The sequence below is a fragment of the Larus michahellis genome, chromosome 2, assembly GCF_964199755.1.
Source record: "Larus michahellis chromosome 2, bLarMic1.1, whole genome shotgun sequence".
Lineage (NCBI taxonomy): Eukaryota > Metazoa > Chordata > Aves > Charadriiformes > Laridae > Larus > Larus michahellis.
In genome coordinates this window covers 20,171,454-20,189,845 of record NC_133897.1, presented here as the reverse complement: position 1 = coordinate 20,189,845, position 18,392 = coordinate 20,171,454, and the positions used below count along the sequence as shown (strand labels likewise).

Genomic DNA, 18,392 nt, shown 5'->3' with positions numbered 1-18,392 from the left:
ATTCCCTGCTTACATATTGCTACCATTCATTTTTATTGGCTTCACTAAAGTTGAATTCCTGTATCTTGATTTTTCCCTAATTCATTCTCCAAGCAGCTTGAAAGAATTCAACAGAAAACAAAACCTCAAAGCGCTTATATAATGAATTACTTTTAAACTAGACGCTAAAAAAGACAGAGGAGCATTTATCAGGAATGTTTGTGGGCTTGGTGGTTACGAGCTTAAAAAAATATTCCGTGGAAGGGCTTTTGTCCCATGACAGAGATTTAAAAGGCTACGGATTCGGATTCCAGCAGGGACTGGGGCCTGTAATCATGTTTGAAATGTTCCCTTTCATAATGCTCGCCGGCTGCCGCGGGAAGCCAGCCGGCCAGGGGCTCTCCTGCAGAAAAGCCCATCACCTGTTGGGGCCCCGGGCTCGGGGGGCTCGTCCGGGCGCCGCCGCCGCCCGCCAGCGCGGGGAGACCCGCTCCCGGCACCGCGGGCATGCGGGGCGCTTAGCGGGGGGGGTGGGCTGGGGAAGGAAAGGAAAGGAAAGGAAGGGGGGGGCCTTTGCTGCCTTTCTCCTCCCCGAGACGGGCGCTGACAGTCCGGGCGCTGCGGCTTCCAAGTTGGAGAGGGGGAGCCCGTGCGGTGGGCAGGGACAATGGAGGAAAATGAAAGCCAGAAACTTGAGCTGTGCCTGGCTTGCTCAGCAGACAGCAGAGAGATGAAGGGTAAGTAAGAGAATCAGGCAAAGAGGGAGTTACATTTAAACATGCCCCTCGCTGCTGCTTTTTATAACTGGAGGCAGAATGCATGGCGGGGGGGGGGGGGGATGGAAAGCGTGTCTTTCTTGTGCTAATGGCTCTGCAGATTTCCCTAATGCTCCGACTTTGTGAGTTTAACTTCCACTTGAGAGAGATTTCTGCCTACCCTGTACAGCAGGGAGCACGCTGTGTGGCTGTCACAGTTCGCAGGACGCTGCCTGGTGCGGAGGGTGCAGCTCCTTCGGGGAGGAGGAGAAATAATGTCACCTTCCCTTTAAATGCTCTGCCTGCTTCACCTATGGCAGAGAAGTAGGTTTGAGCTCACCTTTTTTCTCTGGGTGGCTGTTAAAAGAGGGGGCTTCAGAGCAGATTGTCACAGGGTTAGTTTACTTTGTGTGAAACCCGTTGGGTTTGTTTTGGAGCGAAGCCAGGAAATTATAAGCGTGGTTTTCACGGCGGGTCAGCTGTGATGCATTTGTACAATTACCGTTGCACTATATATTTTGTCTAAAAGCGAACGAAAACTATTTCCTGGTGAATTCTACGTGGGATGTTCCACGTGGAGCATAACATTCAGGTAGCATGACAAATACCTAATCTAATCTACATCTATTATAGTTTTTGTGGAGCACCTGTGAACATTCCCAGTTCATGTGTCTTGTATTCCTCATAAGCACTTGAGGAAAAGTTGTGTTACTCTGCTTCTGTGAAAGAAATAGCGCATGGTTGAGTACATATGGTTTTAAAAAAAGTTTACAAGTGTGTAATACCAGAAAATAGTACAAAGAGAATTTAGGAGAAAAAAATACTCTTCTTTTCTTGGGGGTTCATTAATTGCTTGATGCTCTTTTGAATTTTTTTTTTTTTAGTTAAAATAGGGGGCAGTGCAAGTCACGTGCATCTCTGTCTGTATATGTTTATGTTTAGTGGGACGGAAATCTTCACTTAAAGGATGTGTCTGAACAGGGAAAAAAAAATATCCTTCATTAACATATTTCTTCTGTATGAGTTGCATGAAGCCGACGGAGATGTATGTGGAGCCAAAAGAACAGAGGTCTGACCAGACTGATTCCCCAAAATTTTGAATGCTGGAAGTTCATTACCAAATTTAGTAGTTTTGGCCCATATCCAAAAGTTACATTTGAAAGTTTCTTGGAAACAGAGCTAATTGTAAAGACACTGGAATAAATTAGAAAGATTCAAGATAATCTCAAATTTACTGCTAGCGTAAATGTAATGGAGGTAGGTTTGACTCACGCTGTTAAAACTGTATTCTTTTTTAAACTTGGAAGTGTTGAATGTGGTTTGCTTCAAGGCTCAGTTTCATAGTATCAGTATGGGTCAGGTCCATACTTGTTGCTTTCTGAAATTATTCTGAAAATGTTCTTCTCTCTTGTCACATGGATTGCAAAACAGGAATATTAAAGTCTTCACAACATTTAAAGTAATGAAGCAAAGTGACTTTCCTGACCTTTGTAGACCTCATGGAGGGTGTGACTTAGAAGAATTGCATACCAGGATGCGTTGAAGGGACTTTTTATTTAAATTGCCAACTCACAGCAATTGATCCTTCATCATAATCTTCCTGATAGTCCTAGGCATACTCCTTCTAGGCTGCAGACCTGGACCTTTCCTGTAGTTATATCCACCTTAGTAATGGGTGATGTTAAGAAATCTTGAAAATTTGTTTTCAGATCAGAGAAGCAACTAAAGTGTAAGGGTTACCCAAGCCTTTGGATAACCAAAGCCCTCCCCTGTCAATCAGCAAGTCTTGCTTCTTGTTGCCCTCTAGACTTGCTACTTTATTGAACAGAAAGACCTTCAGCTTTTAGCTTCTGAATATGAGGGAGGGAGAGAGGGAGACAAGCTTATCTCGCACCTCTGTGTTTTCCATTGGCTTCTCTTTACTCCTTTTCCAAGGAGGGTACTTGCATAATTTATCCTTTTGCTACTCTTAGCTCTCTTCTGGGAACCATCACATGATCCTTCACACATTTCACAGTTATCTGTGGGCATTGATTTTTCTAGGCCTATTATCTTCACTTGGAAGATATGGAAAGTTTGCCCACGCTGTTACTGAGCAACTCCAGGATCCAGAAAACCTCCCTCGGGTTCTCCTCCCTGTGGCCCACACAGCAGCTGTGGAGCTTGTGTGCCCTGAGGTACACAGCGGGGGTTTCACCACCCCAGCTTTCAACCTCGCCATCAGAATCACTTGCCCCTTTCTAGGAAGTGGCCAAGGAAGATTTTTTTCAGCAATTACTTGGGGAAAGACCCATATTCAAGCGTGACAGAGAGTTTGGTTTGCAAAGAAAGTCACGTGCTGCTGCAGGCTGTAACGCGGCGGGAGGGTGCTGAATGCCCAGGTCAGCTCGCTGGCAAGACTAGCAATTAGTTTGCATAGTTTACATTCCTTTCTTTTCACTGGTATTTATACAGTATTCTCCAAATATATGAAAGAAAAGTAAGAGAATTTGTTGATCTTTCTCATACAGTATGAGAAAAATATGCTATTTTTGATTCCTTCTCAAGGTTTCACCCAATAACAAATAGTGGCAAAACGCTTTACTTGATAGATCTCTTTATGTTCCAGATAATTAGCTTTTTCTTAAACTATTGAAATGGCTGAAGTGCAGAATAGGGAAAGGCTTTGCACGAGAGAGATTTAGGACCCGAAATACACATTCATGAGCTCTCAGTTGTGTTTGTCGGTGTGGGTTTACCTGCCTTTTTGAGGAAGTGCCTGCCACCAATTCAGTGATTGAAACTGCTGCTGTGGACATACTTTAAGGGTTTTTACCAAATTGCTGCACTCAGTCACCCACGCTCACGCTGACTCCCTCGAGCTCCGAGGAAATCCTTTATTTATGTCTGCCGCCTTTGTTCCAACAGCCTCAGGGATATAACCGCCAGGCCCTTAGTGCAACAAATTAAGGATGGTAAATTCCAGCCAGCCCCATCCCACCTCTCTTCCTCCCGTGTAAAATCCATTGAATTGACTGTGCAGCTGTCAGAGACCATTTTGGCTGGAGTGGCCACGCTTACTTCTTGTAAGCAAAACTCTCCTTTTTTCCACTTTTCTCATAAAAGCTGAGTGTACCTGGTGGTCGGTGCTCTGAATTTCCAGTAATCAGTGAGGCTAGATGTTTCTGTAATTGAGTTGTGCTTGGAAAAGTTGAGTGTGAGAGTGCGTGTGTGTGTGTGTGGGTACACGTGAGGCTGCTGCTCTGAAGGTTTAACCAGGTCTGTGCTTCTAAGAAGGTCTTGGAGGATGCTGCAGAAATTGGAGAAGGCAATTTGAATCTGCATGAGAGCAAAACTTCCCCTTGAACCAAACCTGTTTCCAAAGTTGGGCCTGGATTTGTGCTCGTTACAGGGTGGTGCAATCTGAGCTCCTGTGTCCGGTTCTGCTTTCGGGATAGGTTTCCATGAGAGGATGTTATTGATATTTTGGAGTCCATGAGCATTATAGGGAGCTTACAGAAACATGCAAAGTCTTTGAGGACCTTCCAGGGCCCAGTCTTGTTGTGAAACCCCAGGGATTTGGTATTTGTAAATTTGTGGGACGTCACACTAGCAATGGCTCCACCGGTGGAGAATTGACCTTATTACTGGGGCTTGGTGCTCTGTGGGACTTGGCAGGCAATTGACAACACACACCAGAAAGCTGAAAAATCCCCGGCATAAACTCCTGAGGCAAGCGGTAGGCAGGGTGTCAGACTGACTGACTGAACCATAAAAAGAAGCGAATAGGTGCCTGTTTCCAAAGAGCAGGGCCGTATAAATGGCAGCGCACGGGGGAGACGGCCGCCGGGGGGATAAAGGGCCCCGAGGAGAAAAGTGTCACACAGAGAGAAATAGAGCTGTATTAAAAACACGTACAGAGGGAGCTTCCTGCTCCTGGTGAGGTGCTGTAAAGGGTTAACACTTACAGGGACAGTGGAGGCTGCCCCAAAAAGATGGAGAAGGCCACAGCAGACTTGGAGAGGCCTTTTCAATGCTTCTGGGTTTGGGGTTTTTTTTTGTGGTTGTTTTTTTTTTTTTTTTCTTTGCTGACAAAGGAGTGAGGGATTTTTTCAAAGGTATTAGGTAACAAGGCTCCAGACTACGCTTTTTCATGCACCAGAAGGTTCGTGTTACACAGTTACCTGAAGATAAGCCAGCACTTACATACCCGCCCTGTCTGTGTCTGCCTATCTCTTTACAAACGTCATCATGCTCTTTGGTCTTAAAGTAGATTTTAAGTTGTAAAATTTATCTGAGATATTTATTTTTTTATATATATATCTCACAAAACTTGCTTTTATTCTGTTTCTTAAGAGATGGTTTATTGAAAAAGTGATGTAGTATTTTCCAGCCCGCTGTCCTGAGACGTATAAAATCCAAGGGAGATCTGTGAAATTTAAAACCAGACCACAGTCAGAAATCAGGAAGAAAAGCCTCCAAAACCCTCTTCTTATTTCATAGGTGTTTTAGAGCATGTGGAAAACACACTGAAAAAAGATTAAGGATTACAAATCTGCTTTGTCAAAGGAATTTTATCAGTTAGTATCCTTAGGATAGTGGTTACTGGGTCATTAAGTGTACTGGAGCCTATTGAAGAAACCTGTTTCTTCTCTAAGGAAAGCATCCTGTAGATTTTAAAGGTCGGGGAATAAGGGCCCTGTCAGATCTTCTTTTCAAGTCACATAGTGGTAAAGATGATATAAAAGGAACATCTACTTTAATGATGTCCACTTTTCTGTGAGGCAATACTGCGGTTGTGTGTTAAAAGTATATAAGTGCTGTGTGTAGCTTATATAAGTGATTATTTCCGGGCCACTTCTTGCAATGTGTATATTCCTAATGATGCAGAACATGCCATTGAACACTACCAGACTTTTAAAAGAACCCAGATTTTACGGCGATTATTTTCTTTTTCTTATGAATGTGAATGTTGGGATTAACTTCTTATAATATAATGTTTGGCTTTTTTTTTTTTTTTTTTGCAGACCAGGCAAAAACCAGTTTGCATGTAACATCACTAGACGATGCAGAATGTCTCCGACCTAAAGAGCTGCTTTCGACCCCGAACAGTCACACTTCTTCTAATTCAAAGTCCACCCGCAACATCCCTCGAAGACATACAGTAGGTGGCCCTCGCAGTTCCAAAGAAATACTGGGAATGCAAACCTCGGAAATGGACAGGAAGAGAGAGGCTTTTCTTGAGCATCTGAAACAGAAATATCCCCACCATGCCACAGCAATAATGGGACACCAGGAGAGACTGAGAGATCAGGTATGAAAGTCAAATTTGTATCTTGCTTTTCGTTGAACAGTCCTTATAACTCCTACAAAATTGAGTGTTACCACAATACAAAAGGTGAGAATGTAACAAAGCATTACACAGATTTTTTTGATGTAGACTAAGATTCAGTTGCTCCCTTGAAATTCAAAGAAACAATAATAAAAATGACACTATTCAATATTACCTTGGAATTGTTTGTTGAAACTGACATTTTTGAAGAGCTTTTCTTTTTCTTTTTTTTTTTTTTTTTGGACTATACACGGAAAAAGGGATGAAGGTGAGACTCTTGATCTTAGTGTATGGGTATCCATCTACTTTTCACAGCTGAAGGGAAAATATGGAACAGCTGTTAACTTCTGTTACACTTTCAGCATTGGCACCACTGCCCGGGAGAAAAGAAAATATCTGTGGAGTGTGTCTGTATGCTTTAGCTGTCTCTGTTACCCTTTCATTTGCTTTCTTTTCTATTTTTGAGTCATTTAATACAAACAAAACGGCCTTATCCACAGGTATCTGTCTCCTCCAAGCTGTTTTGACATCCACATTGGTCTGTCAGCAGCGTAGCTTACGGTGGTTTCCTTCTCGCCTGCCTGCAATTGCTTTTCAGCAGCGAAAAGTAGATGTAGGGTCAGAGGCGATGTGACACGCTGATGTATTTCTCAGAGCAGGTGGAGGCTGCTGTCACGGCGACCTTCTGAATTCAGGGAATGCTGTGCAAGGGTCTCTTTGCAGCCTAACTCTGGGCTCTGGTTTTGGGTGCAATGTTAGAGTTTAATCTGTTCAGCTTTACAGGCAATCTACCTTCTATTCCATAATTCATTTTTTTTCAGTCAACCAGCAGAATTTAGAGTTTGGGCTCAAAAATCTTGTGCTCGTTATTCTTAGTTTAACAAATGATTGACAGCGAACCTTTTATAAAAGTTTTTTTTTTTCTTAGTGTTTTATAGGTATTTCATCACCAATAGCAAATTAATTGTAAATAAGGAATATAAAACAAGTTGGAAAAATATTGTACTCTGTTATGGGAGTTCTTACTGAATTCCCAGCTTCTTTTGAAGTCCTCTAAACCTTTGGAGATCAGATCGTTGTTACAGGTTTGGAAAGATTGTCATTTGGTAACCCCCCTGCTACAACTGCTCTTTGACAGGGTCTCTAGAGATCCCAGGTGCTATCACTGGCTCAGAACACAACTGCTAGAATCCATATGTATCCAGCTAAAAGTACTGCAAGACTTCAGCTCTAACGAGGATGATCTATTCCTTATTTTTAAACAGCTTCCCTCCTTTTCTTTGAACGTCTCGATTTTTTTTTTTTTTCTTTTTTTTTTTCTCCCCACTTATCTCTTCCATGAACTTTAGCGACTGTGTGGAATGTGCTGGGTGGTGGATAAAGATAGCATACAAATTAAATAAAGGGGGTGGGAGGGGGGTGAAATCCAGAGATTAGATCTTTTGGAGTCATGTAAATATTTAGTCCCAGTGTTACAGACACTGCAAACCCAGTTTGAACAGCCTACAGCATTACACCCTACACATTTTGTAATTTGAGTCTTTTCTGAAGGCAATAAATTACAGAAGGAATGCAGTAACTGTTCCTGTTATTTGTTTAAAATGTGTCATCCTTTCTAATTTATTGAGGGTAAAATTCATGTGAATGTCTCCTGCTTCAATTTTTTTGACGATTAGACATAGGTGTTGTATGTAATGAGTTTTTTAATAATTGTAAAACAAAATAACTTTAAAATTACTATTAGAGCATCAGACTATCTTTCTTGGGCATGGGAAAGACTACAGACTCCATCCATTCAGCAAAACTTTAAAAAAAAAAAGATAAACTCAACAGAAGCCACATTAAAAACATGCAGAAATAAATTACGGCAGTTGATTGTAAGAAATTTGCTTAGTTGAAATGTAATGTATCAACAGTCTGACTCATCAGATGCATTAAGATTATTATGGTTGTGGCATTACAGTTCAGAGGGGGTTTTTCTTATCAATTGTGTCTATGCGTGCACACACACGTATGTGTGTATTTTGTGTTTGTGTGCATATATATGTATCTCTCTGTGTATAGATACACGTAAGTATATATATATATACACATAGCTATATGTGTGTGTATATATATGTGTACATATAGTGCACACTTACTTAGCTGCTCCATGAGTAAAACCATAATATAATTTTGCTTCAGAGGGTGTATATATGTGTTTAGCATACATAGTTCCTTTTTTCCTCCCCTTATATATGTATGTGTGTAGCAGTAATATAGAAGAGAAAGTACATAAACATGTAGTAGGTATGTGTATGTAACATATATATATATATATGACGTACAAAATCAGTAAGATGTATGGGGAGAGATGAATTAAAATGTCACGATTTATTTTCCAGGTTCCTTTCCTCCCTTCTTACTTCTCCAGCTGCTCCAATATCTGGAAAGTGGCAAAATTATCTATGGTGGGAATTTCCCCACTGTGGGAGATCTGTCAAGGATAGTAGCTAATGCAACACCATTTTCTAATCTCTATATCAAATGGTGCATCTGGAACATAAAACATCCCAATATTTACAATCAGGAGATAGTCCCTTGTATATCATATAATTTGTCTTCCAGGTTGTTCTAAACCCCTTCAGGTCCATAACCGACAAAAAAGGGACAGAGAATCAAGATTGGAAATTGTATCTTCTTTTGTTGACTTTTTTCTCTTGTCTGTTTTAACCATCAGTATCTGAGTATGACAAACCGACCCCTGGTTTGCAGAAAATAAATGTCAGGAAAAAAATATTTGAAGTTGTCAGATCATACTGTATCACCTGCACGGGCAAGGTCAGCTCTGGATGTTGCCCGTATCTTCCACTACATATTAGTGGTTTCATCCAGGCTCCGTTTACTCAGATAAATCCCTCCGTGGATGTGCCTCCTGAGGACCCGTTTCGACTCTTGATAACCTGCCACAAATCAGAAGTACCGTCATGGCCAGGTAAAATGCCACTGGGGATTACTGATGGTTAACTAACGTGGTGACCTGAAACCTCCCAGCTGTGCACACAGATCATCCCTCCTCCACCCTGCAGGTTTCTTACCCTGTTTGTGATATCTTATTCTGGAAAGGAAAGCTCACAGAGACAGGGGCCGTCTTTATTTGCACAAGGGCCTTGGGATACTGCCGCAAGGCAAATAACCAGCAGCTGAGCTGGTCTGCGTGGTAAACTGCATGGTAAACGCAGCAGCCGGGGGGGTGCAGGTTTTCCTCCTTGCAAGAAAACCCCATAGCAGCTCCCTCCACCTGGAAGCCTGGAAAGCCGAGGAATGAAATCTTTTTTTTTATAGGTAATGCAAGTTTCTGCAGGAGCTTTGGATACATTGCCTCTGCCAAGGCTGTCTCGTCTGGGTTAATGAAAGCAAGGTGCTAACGTAATCCCCAGGAAAGTTAGAAAGAAAAAAAAGAGAGAGGAAGGAGGAAAACAGTCTGAGTCTTCTGAAGTTTGAGATGGTATGAATCATCTGCTGCTGAGCTTATGGCAGGACACGGTCACCCACTTTAGGTGGGGTTGAGTCCGGTCAGCAGCAAAGGAAAGAGCAGGAACACGTACAAAAGCTGGGTCGGCGGCTGCGAGGATGAAAAACAGTTTGCAATTAAGAGGTTAAAATGCTAACCTGGCCATGGGAGGGGGGTAATCCCTGCTGTGAACCTGTTTTACAAGTCATGGCTAAAAAAAAAACGACACCTTTCTGAGGGACTGAGAGCAAAAATGAGCGTGTAGAAGTTTTTCAGAGCTGGAGATTTTGAGCATGCCTTCAGAAAATGAGCTGGAAGATGTTTGCCACAGATTTCCTTTGTTGTTGTTTGACTAGGAAATGCGCTGAGAGATGTGGAAGGGTCGGCAACAGCTCTAGCATTTCAGCCACTGCTCCGTGAAGAATAAATTTATTGGCAAACGAAATTATATTTCCACCAATTTAAAAAAAACAAAACCAAAAAAACCCCACCACCCTTCCGGTGCCTGTGCAAGGCTGAGTGCCTAGAAAATGGTGGTTGAGGTTTTTTTTGTTGTGTTCAGTTAGGTCTGAACATGACAGGTAACTCTGGCATCTGGGCAGGTGTGGTTAAGGTTGCCGTGGAGATCCATGATGTCATGCTTGATAGAGCATGTCAAGACAGCTAATCTAACATGTAGATGTTCAAAAAGTCCCATAGGCTAGAACTAAGCTTTATGCAAATAACAAAGTTACGCTGCAAAAGGGCGAAAGAAAATACGGCTGAGATATGGCGTGCGCTTTACCTGGCAGCTTGAAAGGATTACTACAGGCTTCATCATAAATTTAAACTTTTGGAACTAAAAGAAGAGGATTTCAGACCGTCTCTGGCTTCACCTGTGGAATCTCACTTTTCGGTAAATAAGCCTCTTTCTCTCTTTGCCCTCGCTGTAAAAAAATGCTTTTGAAATTGTGGAGTTCGCTTCACCACGTTGTTCCTCCTGGCAGCAGGGCTGAGTCAATAAAGCAAGTTTTCTGGCATGGCATGTTCCCTTTTCTCTTTTGAAAATGAGTTCTTTATTGAATGAACTGAGAATTCGGAATTTTTCGAAAGGCATTGTAATGTATTATGTTGATTATATGAATCATGCTGCAAAAATGTCCTAGGTAGTGTTTTGGAGGAGAAACTAAGAATGGAGACACTGTATTTATTTGTAGATTATTGCCAGATGTCTCTCCTTTAACTGTTAAAATAGAACCCTAAAATTACAACAGCATTTATTCCAGCATTTGATATCTGCAAAAATATTGGGGCTTTTTTTTTTTTTTTTTAATGTATCATAGTATCAGTTGGTTAAACAGACTTTGAGTATACACTTCAACATCACAGGGTAACGCTGGGGCATTTCTTAATAGATTTTTTCTTGGGTAAATATAAGCGTATTTGGAGGTAAAAGTCCAGCAACAGAAATGCTGTTGGGACTTTTGGGTTTTAGGTATAAACAAAAGGGGGTATTTTCAGTCCCATTGGAGAGAGAGGAAAATCCCTGGGTTCTTAATTGCAACCACTTTTGTGCTTAGATCAATCACAACAGATCAAGTAAACTTCGATACGGAAGGGATAGCCCCCCCGCTGGCACCGCTGTGATATGATAACGGGGAGCAGGTTTGGGGATACAAAGTTTAGTCGGTTCAAATCACTTAGTTTGGAAAGGGTTAGATCTAGGTGGCAAAGGGCAGGGGCTTGCAGCACTTAATGTCTGAGTTTAAAAATGTGAAAAGAGAAAAATCATAGGTTCTGCCTAAAGACACCCGAGAAATGTAAACTTCAGAGAAACTAGTTTCAGTTCAATGTAAATCCTCAGTAGGATTTAGGGATTGAGGAGTCTGCAGAATATGGTAAGCACATTATCTAATTCCAGGTGAAAAAACAGTGTATAAAGGATTTCTGACGTTCTGCATTGCTTGATCAGGCAAGGTTAAATAAACTTTTTTGGAACATGTATTGATTATTAAAGTGAATGGATTTGAAAGGGGTACAAAGTGAGAAATCACTAACTAATTTTTCTTGGTCACAGCTCTTTGCTTTTACACTCCTAGTTATATCTTGAAACTAAGCCAGTAATGGGAATATTACAGAATTAATTTCAATTTAACCTTTCTCCCAAAATCAGAGCATTAATTATTTAGTACTAGAATATGTACAAATGGCTATGTGTCAAACGGACTAGCATATTTTGCATTCATCACACTATTGCTGGTTGATGCCATGAAATTGTGTAGGGAGAAATTGATTTTGTGTTAGTATTGTGTGAATACTTTTCTGGTCTGTACCAGTTAAAAAAATTACATTTGATTTTAAAATGTACACAGCGTCTGTGAAGAATGTGATTTTAATCTGGATATATGTTGCTGCAGATTTTTCTTGTTGAGAAAATCCATTTTGTTGAATTACTACTTGGTTCACATACTGCTGTGTATAACATGCCATCAAAAAATGCCTATTTTTATCTGAGAGGTCAGTGTCATACAGCTTGAACTTGCTCTTGCGTCAGCATAGGCTGCAGGTATTTGTTCAGGGAAAAAAAAGTTTCCGAAATGGTTTTGGGAGATTTCTGTGAGTTCCTGCCTCCTCTCTGCTGACGGGTACTACCTCCTTGCCCAAATGAGATGGCGATTCCCCCTCCTCCCTGGATGGTCTTTGGAAGCCCAACAGAGCACGTTGCACATTCGGGAAGGGGGGACCCTCTGCAGCATCCACACGTGTCCCCTGTCTCGTGTACCATCTGGTACAACAATTTATTGCTTTCCAGTGCTGCTGTATGTTAAGGGCAACTGCTCTTGTTTTGCATTGGTAAAAGCACCTAAGTAAAGCTATGAGACTGAACATATGAAATATGATTATAGGCTTAAATCTCTGCTGGAATCCGAGCCCTTACCTTTTGTTTATGGAAGGGCATGAGATGACATGTCCATTTGTTTTGAGTTGAAACATGCTCTTTAGCCCCCAGATAATGCTGTGATTCTGAGATATTTATAAATAGCTTGATAGATAAATGAACAAAGAGCTAGTTCGTTAGCAAAGTAAAGTGGATTTATGTTGTATTGACTATAAGTGAAAATGTTGAGGAAGAAGAATATTCCTAGTAGAATGTCTCAGTGGAAAGTCTTTCAATTTTACCCTTTACTTTAAAAAAGTAAGGCAACATATTAAGGTACATTTTAAACTACTAGCCCTAAGGTATCTCTGGAAGTAAGTGGAGTTTAACTAGAGTGGTAATACCTGCTTTGATAAAACTAAGTTTCTACATTTATATCTATCAGTTAAAAGTAATAATAAAAAACCAGCTGTTCTTTTGAAAAAGCAAACAAAACAAAGCTGCAAAAAGGCTAATAAAGCAATTCTTTTTCTTTTTCCTTCCCTCCCCCCATGCAAACCACACACCAGTGCAGTTACTTTGCCCCAACAGGATTAGTAACTTTTCTTCTGTGGCAACGCCTCTGCATTGTAAGTAGTATGTGTTGTTTGTAAGTCAGAAGTCCCAGGTAGTTGTTGTATCCTTACCTTTGTTCATGTGAGTTTTGTACGTGTATTTTTTTTACGACAAAGGAAAGTATTTTTAGAATACTTTGTATTCAGCTCACTGAAAAAATGCCTGCAGTAATCTTGTTTCAGTGCTTATGGAGTTGAAGACTTTGGTATCCCTTAAAGCAGAGTTCAGGCAGCTGCATCCACGAGAGTTGTCCATGGAAACCTCTCCCAGTTACTGTAGACACCTGAGATTCCTTACATTTCATAAACCTGAAAATAACCCAAGGCATCTATAGATGTGTTTTTGCATACGCTCAGTTTAGTACTGGCGCTTTTTGGGTTGCCTCTGTAGATGACTAACAAAAACTGCACCAAAGCCATCAGCAGGACCTTGTTTGGTGGATGGGTTCCGTGCAGAACTAACTCCTTCAGTGATGGTGGAGAGTCTGTGTCCTGCACAGTGGCCTGGCAGTGACCACTCCTGTGGCAGAGACACCTCCTGCTTCCTCTGAACCTGTGCCTGATGCCCTCCTTCCTCTGGGGGCGCTTGGGGTGTTTGGGATAGGCAAACCCTACGTTTTCGCATTTGGAGTTGAGCCACTGGTCAGTGATGTGTTACAGGGTTCGGTCTCCATAGCCTTGTGGTTAGTGCCTTGCTGAATAATGAACCTCATCACAGGACTGCAGAATTGAACTCCTCTCTTCATGCTCTCCCTCGCCATGAGGACCTTGTGCTCCTTTCTTCTCAGCAGCAAAGTTTCAGGAGTCAGTGATGGAAAGCCCTGGCCCCATGTTGCTGTAGCCTGGTTATCAAGGTTCTCTGCCCAGAGATGTGGCTGTTGAATGTCCTTCAGGCTTAGGCAACCAGAAAGCTGAATCTTCTCCTCTTTCTTTACAAGTCCTGCAGAAGTAGATTGATCTATGAACGGTGCTTTGCCACTGCTTCCTCTTCCAACTCTGCTTTTAAACCAAAGCACCTCATGTTGCTGTGCTTCATGCCCCGCTCGGGAGCGAACGGCATGGTAGATGTCCTCAGAGCACTGTTCACGTAAGGCTTGTCAGCGACCCCAAAGTTCATTTCAAGCTGCTGATCACTCATGAGAGCACAAGAAGTTTGTGACTGAAGGGAAAATGAAGCCCTGGTCTGCAGACATCTTTGACTGTGCTGTTTTTGAACAGGTGTTCCTTCTCATTTGTAGTTCTGGAGGTGTGTTACAGAAGGTGTGAGCATTGCTTGTTTGCAGATGAGGAGTGTCATGGACAGGCAAAGGTGTGGAGTGAGGGCAACAGACCATGCTGGTGGTAGAGCTGAGGTTACAGCGTAGCTTTTCTGGTCATTGGTCAGGGGTTCCTTCTGTAGCCTGTGATTAGCCTCAATGTTTATGAATATTTGCCATATCTCAAGATCATTTACCTGCAAATGGTTGTGAATGTGCTTTGGTTGTTCTCTTTTTCAGCTGCATAGTCCTGCTAGCTTCCCACTGGGAACATTTCTGTGCTCTTTGCACGTTGTCACTTGGGAGGGGAGCACATATTTATGTCAGTCATTAGCAAAGTAAATGCACCTCTGGACATTGCTGCTGCATTACAGCATTTTTCAGTTGATTTTCTAACAAAGGCAGATTGCACCTAAGTCACCTGATTAACTGGCTTGGTTTAACCATAATCCCTGGGATTTAAATCTTCTTTCTGGGCTCAAATAAGAGAACAAGAGTAAATAAGACAAGCGCATCTCTTATGAACATATATTCCAATTTCCTTTCTCTTCAAATGAGTTAGTACACCAGGAGAAGCAGTGCTATTGTTAAAATTGCAGCCACCACCTGTGACTCTGACAGCAGCCACTGAGATGTGTTTTTTTTAACTTTCACCCTATCATTGTGTGAATTCAGTAAATTCAGAATCTGGTGGTATTAACGTCAAGTGAACACAGGGACTTTTCGTTGGATGAGATTATGTTTTGAAGGGTCCTTTTTTGGTTTTGTGGGGTTTTTGGGTCATTAATTAGTACCTTTTGTGCTGCTGCATTTTTTCGTATGCTCTTGTGTTGTGGATTGTAGTGGTTCCATTCATTCACTAGGAGATTGCTGCCTTAGTAAACACCGAGTGTTTTCATTTGTTTAAGTTTAGGAAAGGTTTTCACTATCATAGGTGCACTTCACTTAAAAACAAACCAACAAACCATGTAAAAATCAAAATTAGTTGTTAAAGGAAGGAATAGAGAAGGTATTCTTTTAGGTTATGTTTGAAATCCAGAAAGACCAATATTTTTCACCATGGCCTCTGCCATGGCTTCTTAAGGAGGTTCTAGCAACCGCTCAGGAGGTGGATGTTGGATAATTGGCCATGCGCATCGTGTGCGTTATGATCTGTGGTAGTTACAGGTTATTTTGTCACACATCTTGAGATTTATTTTATCTTCCAATATTATGTTCTTGTTAGTTGTAAGACTGGATCTTCTTGATACTTGCATGAACGTCCAGTTCTGGTTTGGATTGCTAAATTCTTGACTGTGTTAATGTCTCAGGACTGTAAATTCCAGAGCTCAGCTAAGTTTTAAGAATATTTCAGCCTCTGAGGGGTTTACATTTCTTACATATACATTTAATAGATTGTCTCCATGCTCTCGCATTGATTTCATTCAAAATAGAAAAACTAATTGTAATTCAATTTCAATCGAAGTTAAGTATTTTCTCGGTCTGGAGGGACACATCTGTCTTCCAAGGAAAGAGGAAGGCAGCAAGAGGAAGAAGTAAACAGTGAAAAACCAAAGAGTTAGAACGTTTTTTGTATTTGAAGGAAGTTAAGTCTGATTTTAAATTTGACATGATATATTCACTTCCAGATACACTTACTGCCAGATGAATAAGCAGAGGCTTTTCCAATTTGCACCTATTTTGTGGTCTGTGGGTGTCTAAAGTCTGGAGACAGACCTGCTGTCAATGGCTATGTATGAGCTTTGGGCTTTCTTCCACTGTGCTTTGAAAACATAATTTTAGCCGCATTTATTCATTTGTAGCCGTATTTTTAGTAACACAAAATACCATACACCAGACTGTTGTAATTAGTAATAAATTATTCACAGAAGGAACAAATATTTGACTTTGATTAGAATAAGTAATAAGAAATGTCACTTATTTCCCATTGGATGAATAAATAAATAGTTGAAAGACATTGGTTGGTTGATTTAAATAACAGTAAATATCGTTTGGAAGGGAGAAGTATTATTTAGCGTAATGTAAAAAAATTAACTTAAAAATATACATGTAATATAAGCACTTCCATTAAAAATGTGTACCTGAAAAGCTAGGACACTTATTGTATTTCCTATAGATTTTAAAAAACTTTCGTATTTCCTTTTTTTTTTTTTTTTTTAATTAGAGGAATTACCATTTCAGTAAATTCTTGATCTAGGTTATATTTTCCCCTAAAAGTCTTTAAAAAAACCAAACAACCCTCCAAACCTGCTCATTTCACTCTTTCATTATGCATATCACGTATTTATTTTTTAAAAAAGCTATTTCATATTAAAATTGCTTAATAACTTTGTATTAAAAAGACAGTATTATGTCAACATCTACTACCCAGGAGTATGGGAGAACCTCACTATCCTCCGCGCTTAGACTGGAATCACCGCAGTATTGCAGGTACTGTGATTTGGCAGTGACTGCTGGCAGCATTCTGGGTATTTTTACTAAAATCGGTGTTGTTTCAGTTGGTTTTCAGCTGCTAATCCAAGCTACCATCTTTTTTGGCTAATACTAAGCCCGGTGCTGGGGTACAGGCAGGGTGGTGCCTTCTGCCAGCCCCTGCCGTGCTCCTGTGTTTCTGCGCTACGCAGCCCGGGGACTCTCTCTGGTTTACCGCAGGCAATTAGTTGGTGTCTGTCGCTGGAGAATTTAAATGAAAACATGTGATAGAAACAGCATCAAAAGCTTTCTGGAAATCAGTGGAGAACTTCTCCCTTCTGAATATCGCAAAAGGGTGGGGTGGGACAGAGCAAGAAGGCGCAGAGCACAAAATGTTTTTCTTGGCCCTCACGGCATCGGTATCGATGTCAACAAAAACGTTGCTGCTGACCGGAGTACAGTTGGCTCAGACCCCTAGCAGGTTGTCTGACCCACGCGCTCTTCCTCTGACATCAGGTGCAAGCATTTAATTTCTGGCTCATGTGTACTTCCCCCCTGTTTTATTTTTACCGAGTGTTTTCTGCACCGGAGGCAGTGGCAGGTGCCGTCCGTCCCGCGCGGGCAGGTCCTGCAGGCACCTGATGCTGCTCCCTCACAGCCGGCAGCTGACGGGCACTGCTACCCAGGCAGGGCTCTTGGACATCACTTTCTAATCCGGTCCCCAACAACTGGGTTAATCCCATACCGAGCCTGGGGCCCTCCTGCAAGGAGTCAGGTTTCTTCCCAAGGCTGGTGAATAGCTTTCAGTGATGCTGGACCATTGCGGAGGTCACAAATGATCCTTGGTTGTTGCTGTAGCTTGATTCCACAAGAGATATCACCATAGCATTAAGTATTTGTATTACTTTGATTGCACTTTTTGCATATGTCTTTTTGCTGTGCATCTTTTACCTTCTTTTTTCATTGCTAAATCGTGACCTCCTGGTCTCGGGTATTAATCCTGTCACAAAAGGGTAGTTCTAGCCCATGTGCAAATGTGTATTTGTTCAATCCCCACCCATATGCAAGCATGCAACCATGAGAAACCAGTATTTTTTTATATATGAGTCATTCATACACCCGGATGTGTAACAAAATTTCACATCAGATGAGGCTCTGCTGCATATGCGCACCTGTAGAAAATCTGCACGGGGAGGAGGAGAGGGACTTGTGCTGCTCCTGGTTCTGTCGTTCCATGCTGGTGGCAGTCTGCTACCGAGGCGATGGATTTTGGGGAGGAGGAGAGGGACTTGTGCTGCTCCTGGTTCTGTCGTTCCATGCTGGTGGCAGTCTGCTACCGAGGCGATGGATTTTGAGGAGGAGGTAGCCACTCATGCTCCTGTGTCACAACCGAGAAGAAAAAGGAACCTCTCAGCTCTTTGCTGCTCCTCTGGTGCCTCTTCTGCCAGCGAGGTACAGCTCTGATGAAGAGCCAGGGCTTTCCTCTGTGGGGCTTGTGTAAGAGTTAATGGAAGCTTTTGGATAGATCAATTTTTTCAAAAGACTGCTCCTTGTAAGAAGGAATATCCTTAAGTGTTCGTTGTTGTTATCCTATTGCCTATACGTGTTTCTAGGTTGATTTTGAAAGGCACAAAAAACTAGGTTACTACAGTAGTAATCAGAGGTTCCTGCGAGGGAGACCGACAGTCTACAGAAGAAAGGCTTCCCTTGAACCA

General features: G+C 41.7%; 1 protein-coding gene across 11 annotated transcripts in view; it reads left to right on the top strand.

Moving 5' to 3' along the window:
- Positions 1-18,392, top strand: part of KIAA1217 (KIAA1217 ortholog) — a 371,695-nt gene that overhangs the window by 188,630 nt on the left and 164,673 nt on the right. For 7 of the 11 annotated variants that reach the window (XM_074574454.1, XM_074574455.1, XM_074574469.1 and 4 more), the window contains one exon: positions 5,741-6,027. In XM_074574454.1, coding sequence (XP_074430555.1) covers positions 5,741-6,027 — 287 coding nt within the window. Of the gene's footprint in view, positions 1-588; positions 717-5,740; positions 6,028-10,322; positions 10,434-18,392 lie in introns of those variants that run through there. The other 4 variants (XM_074574470.1, XM_074574456.1, XM_074574453.1 and 1 more) reach the window with 2 other exon arrangements.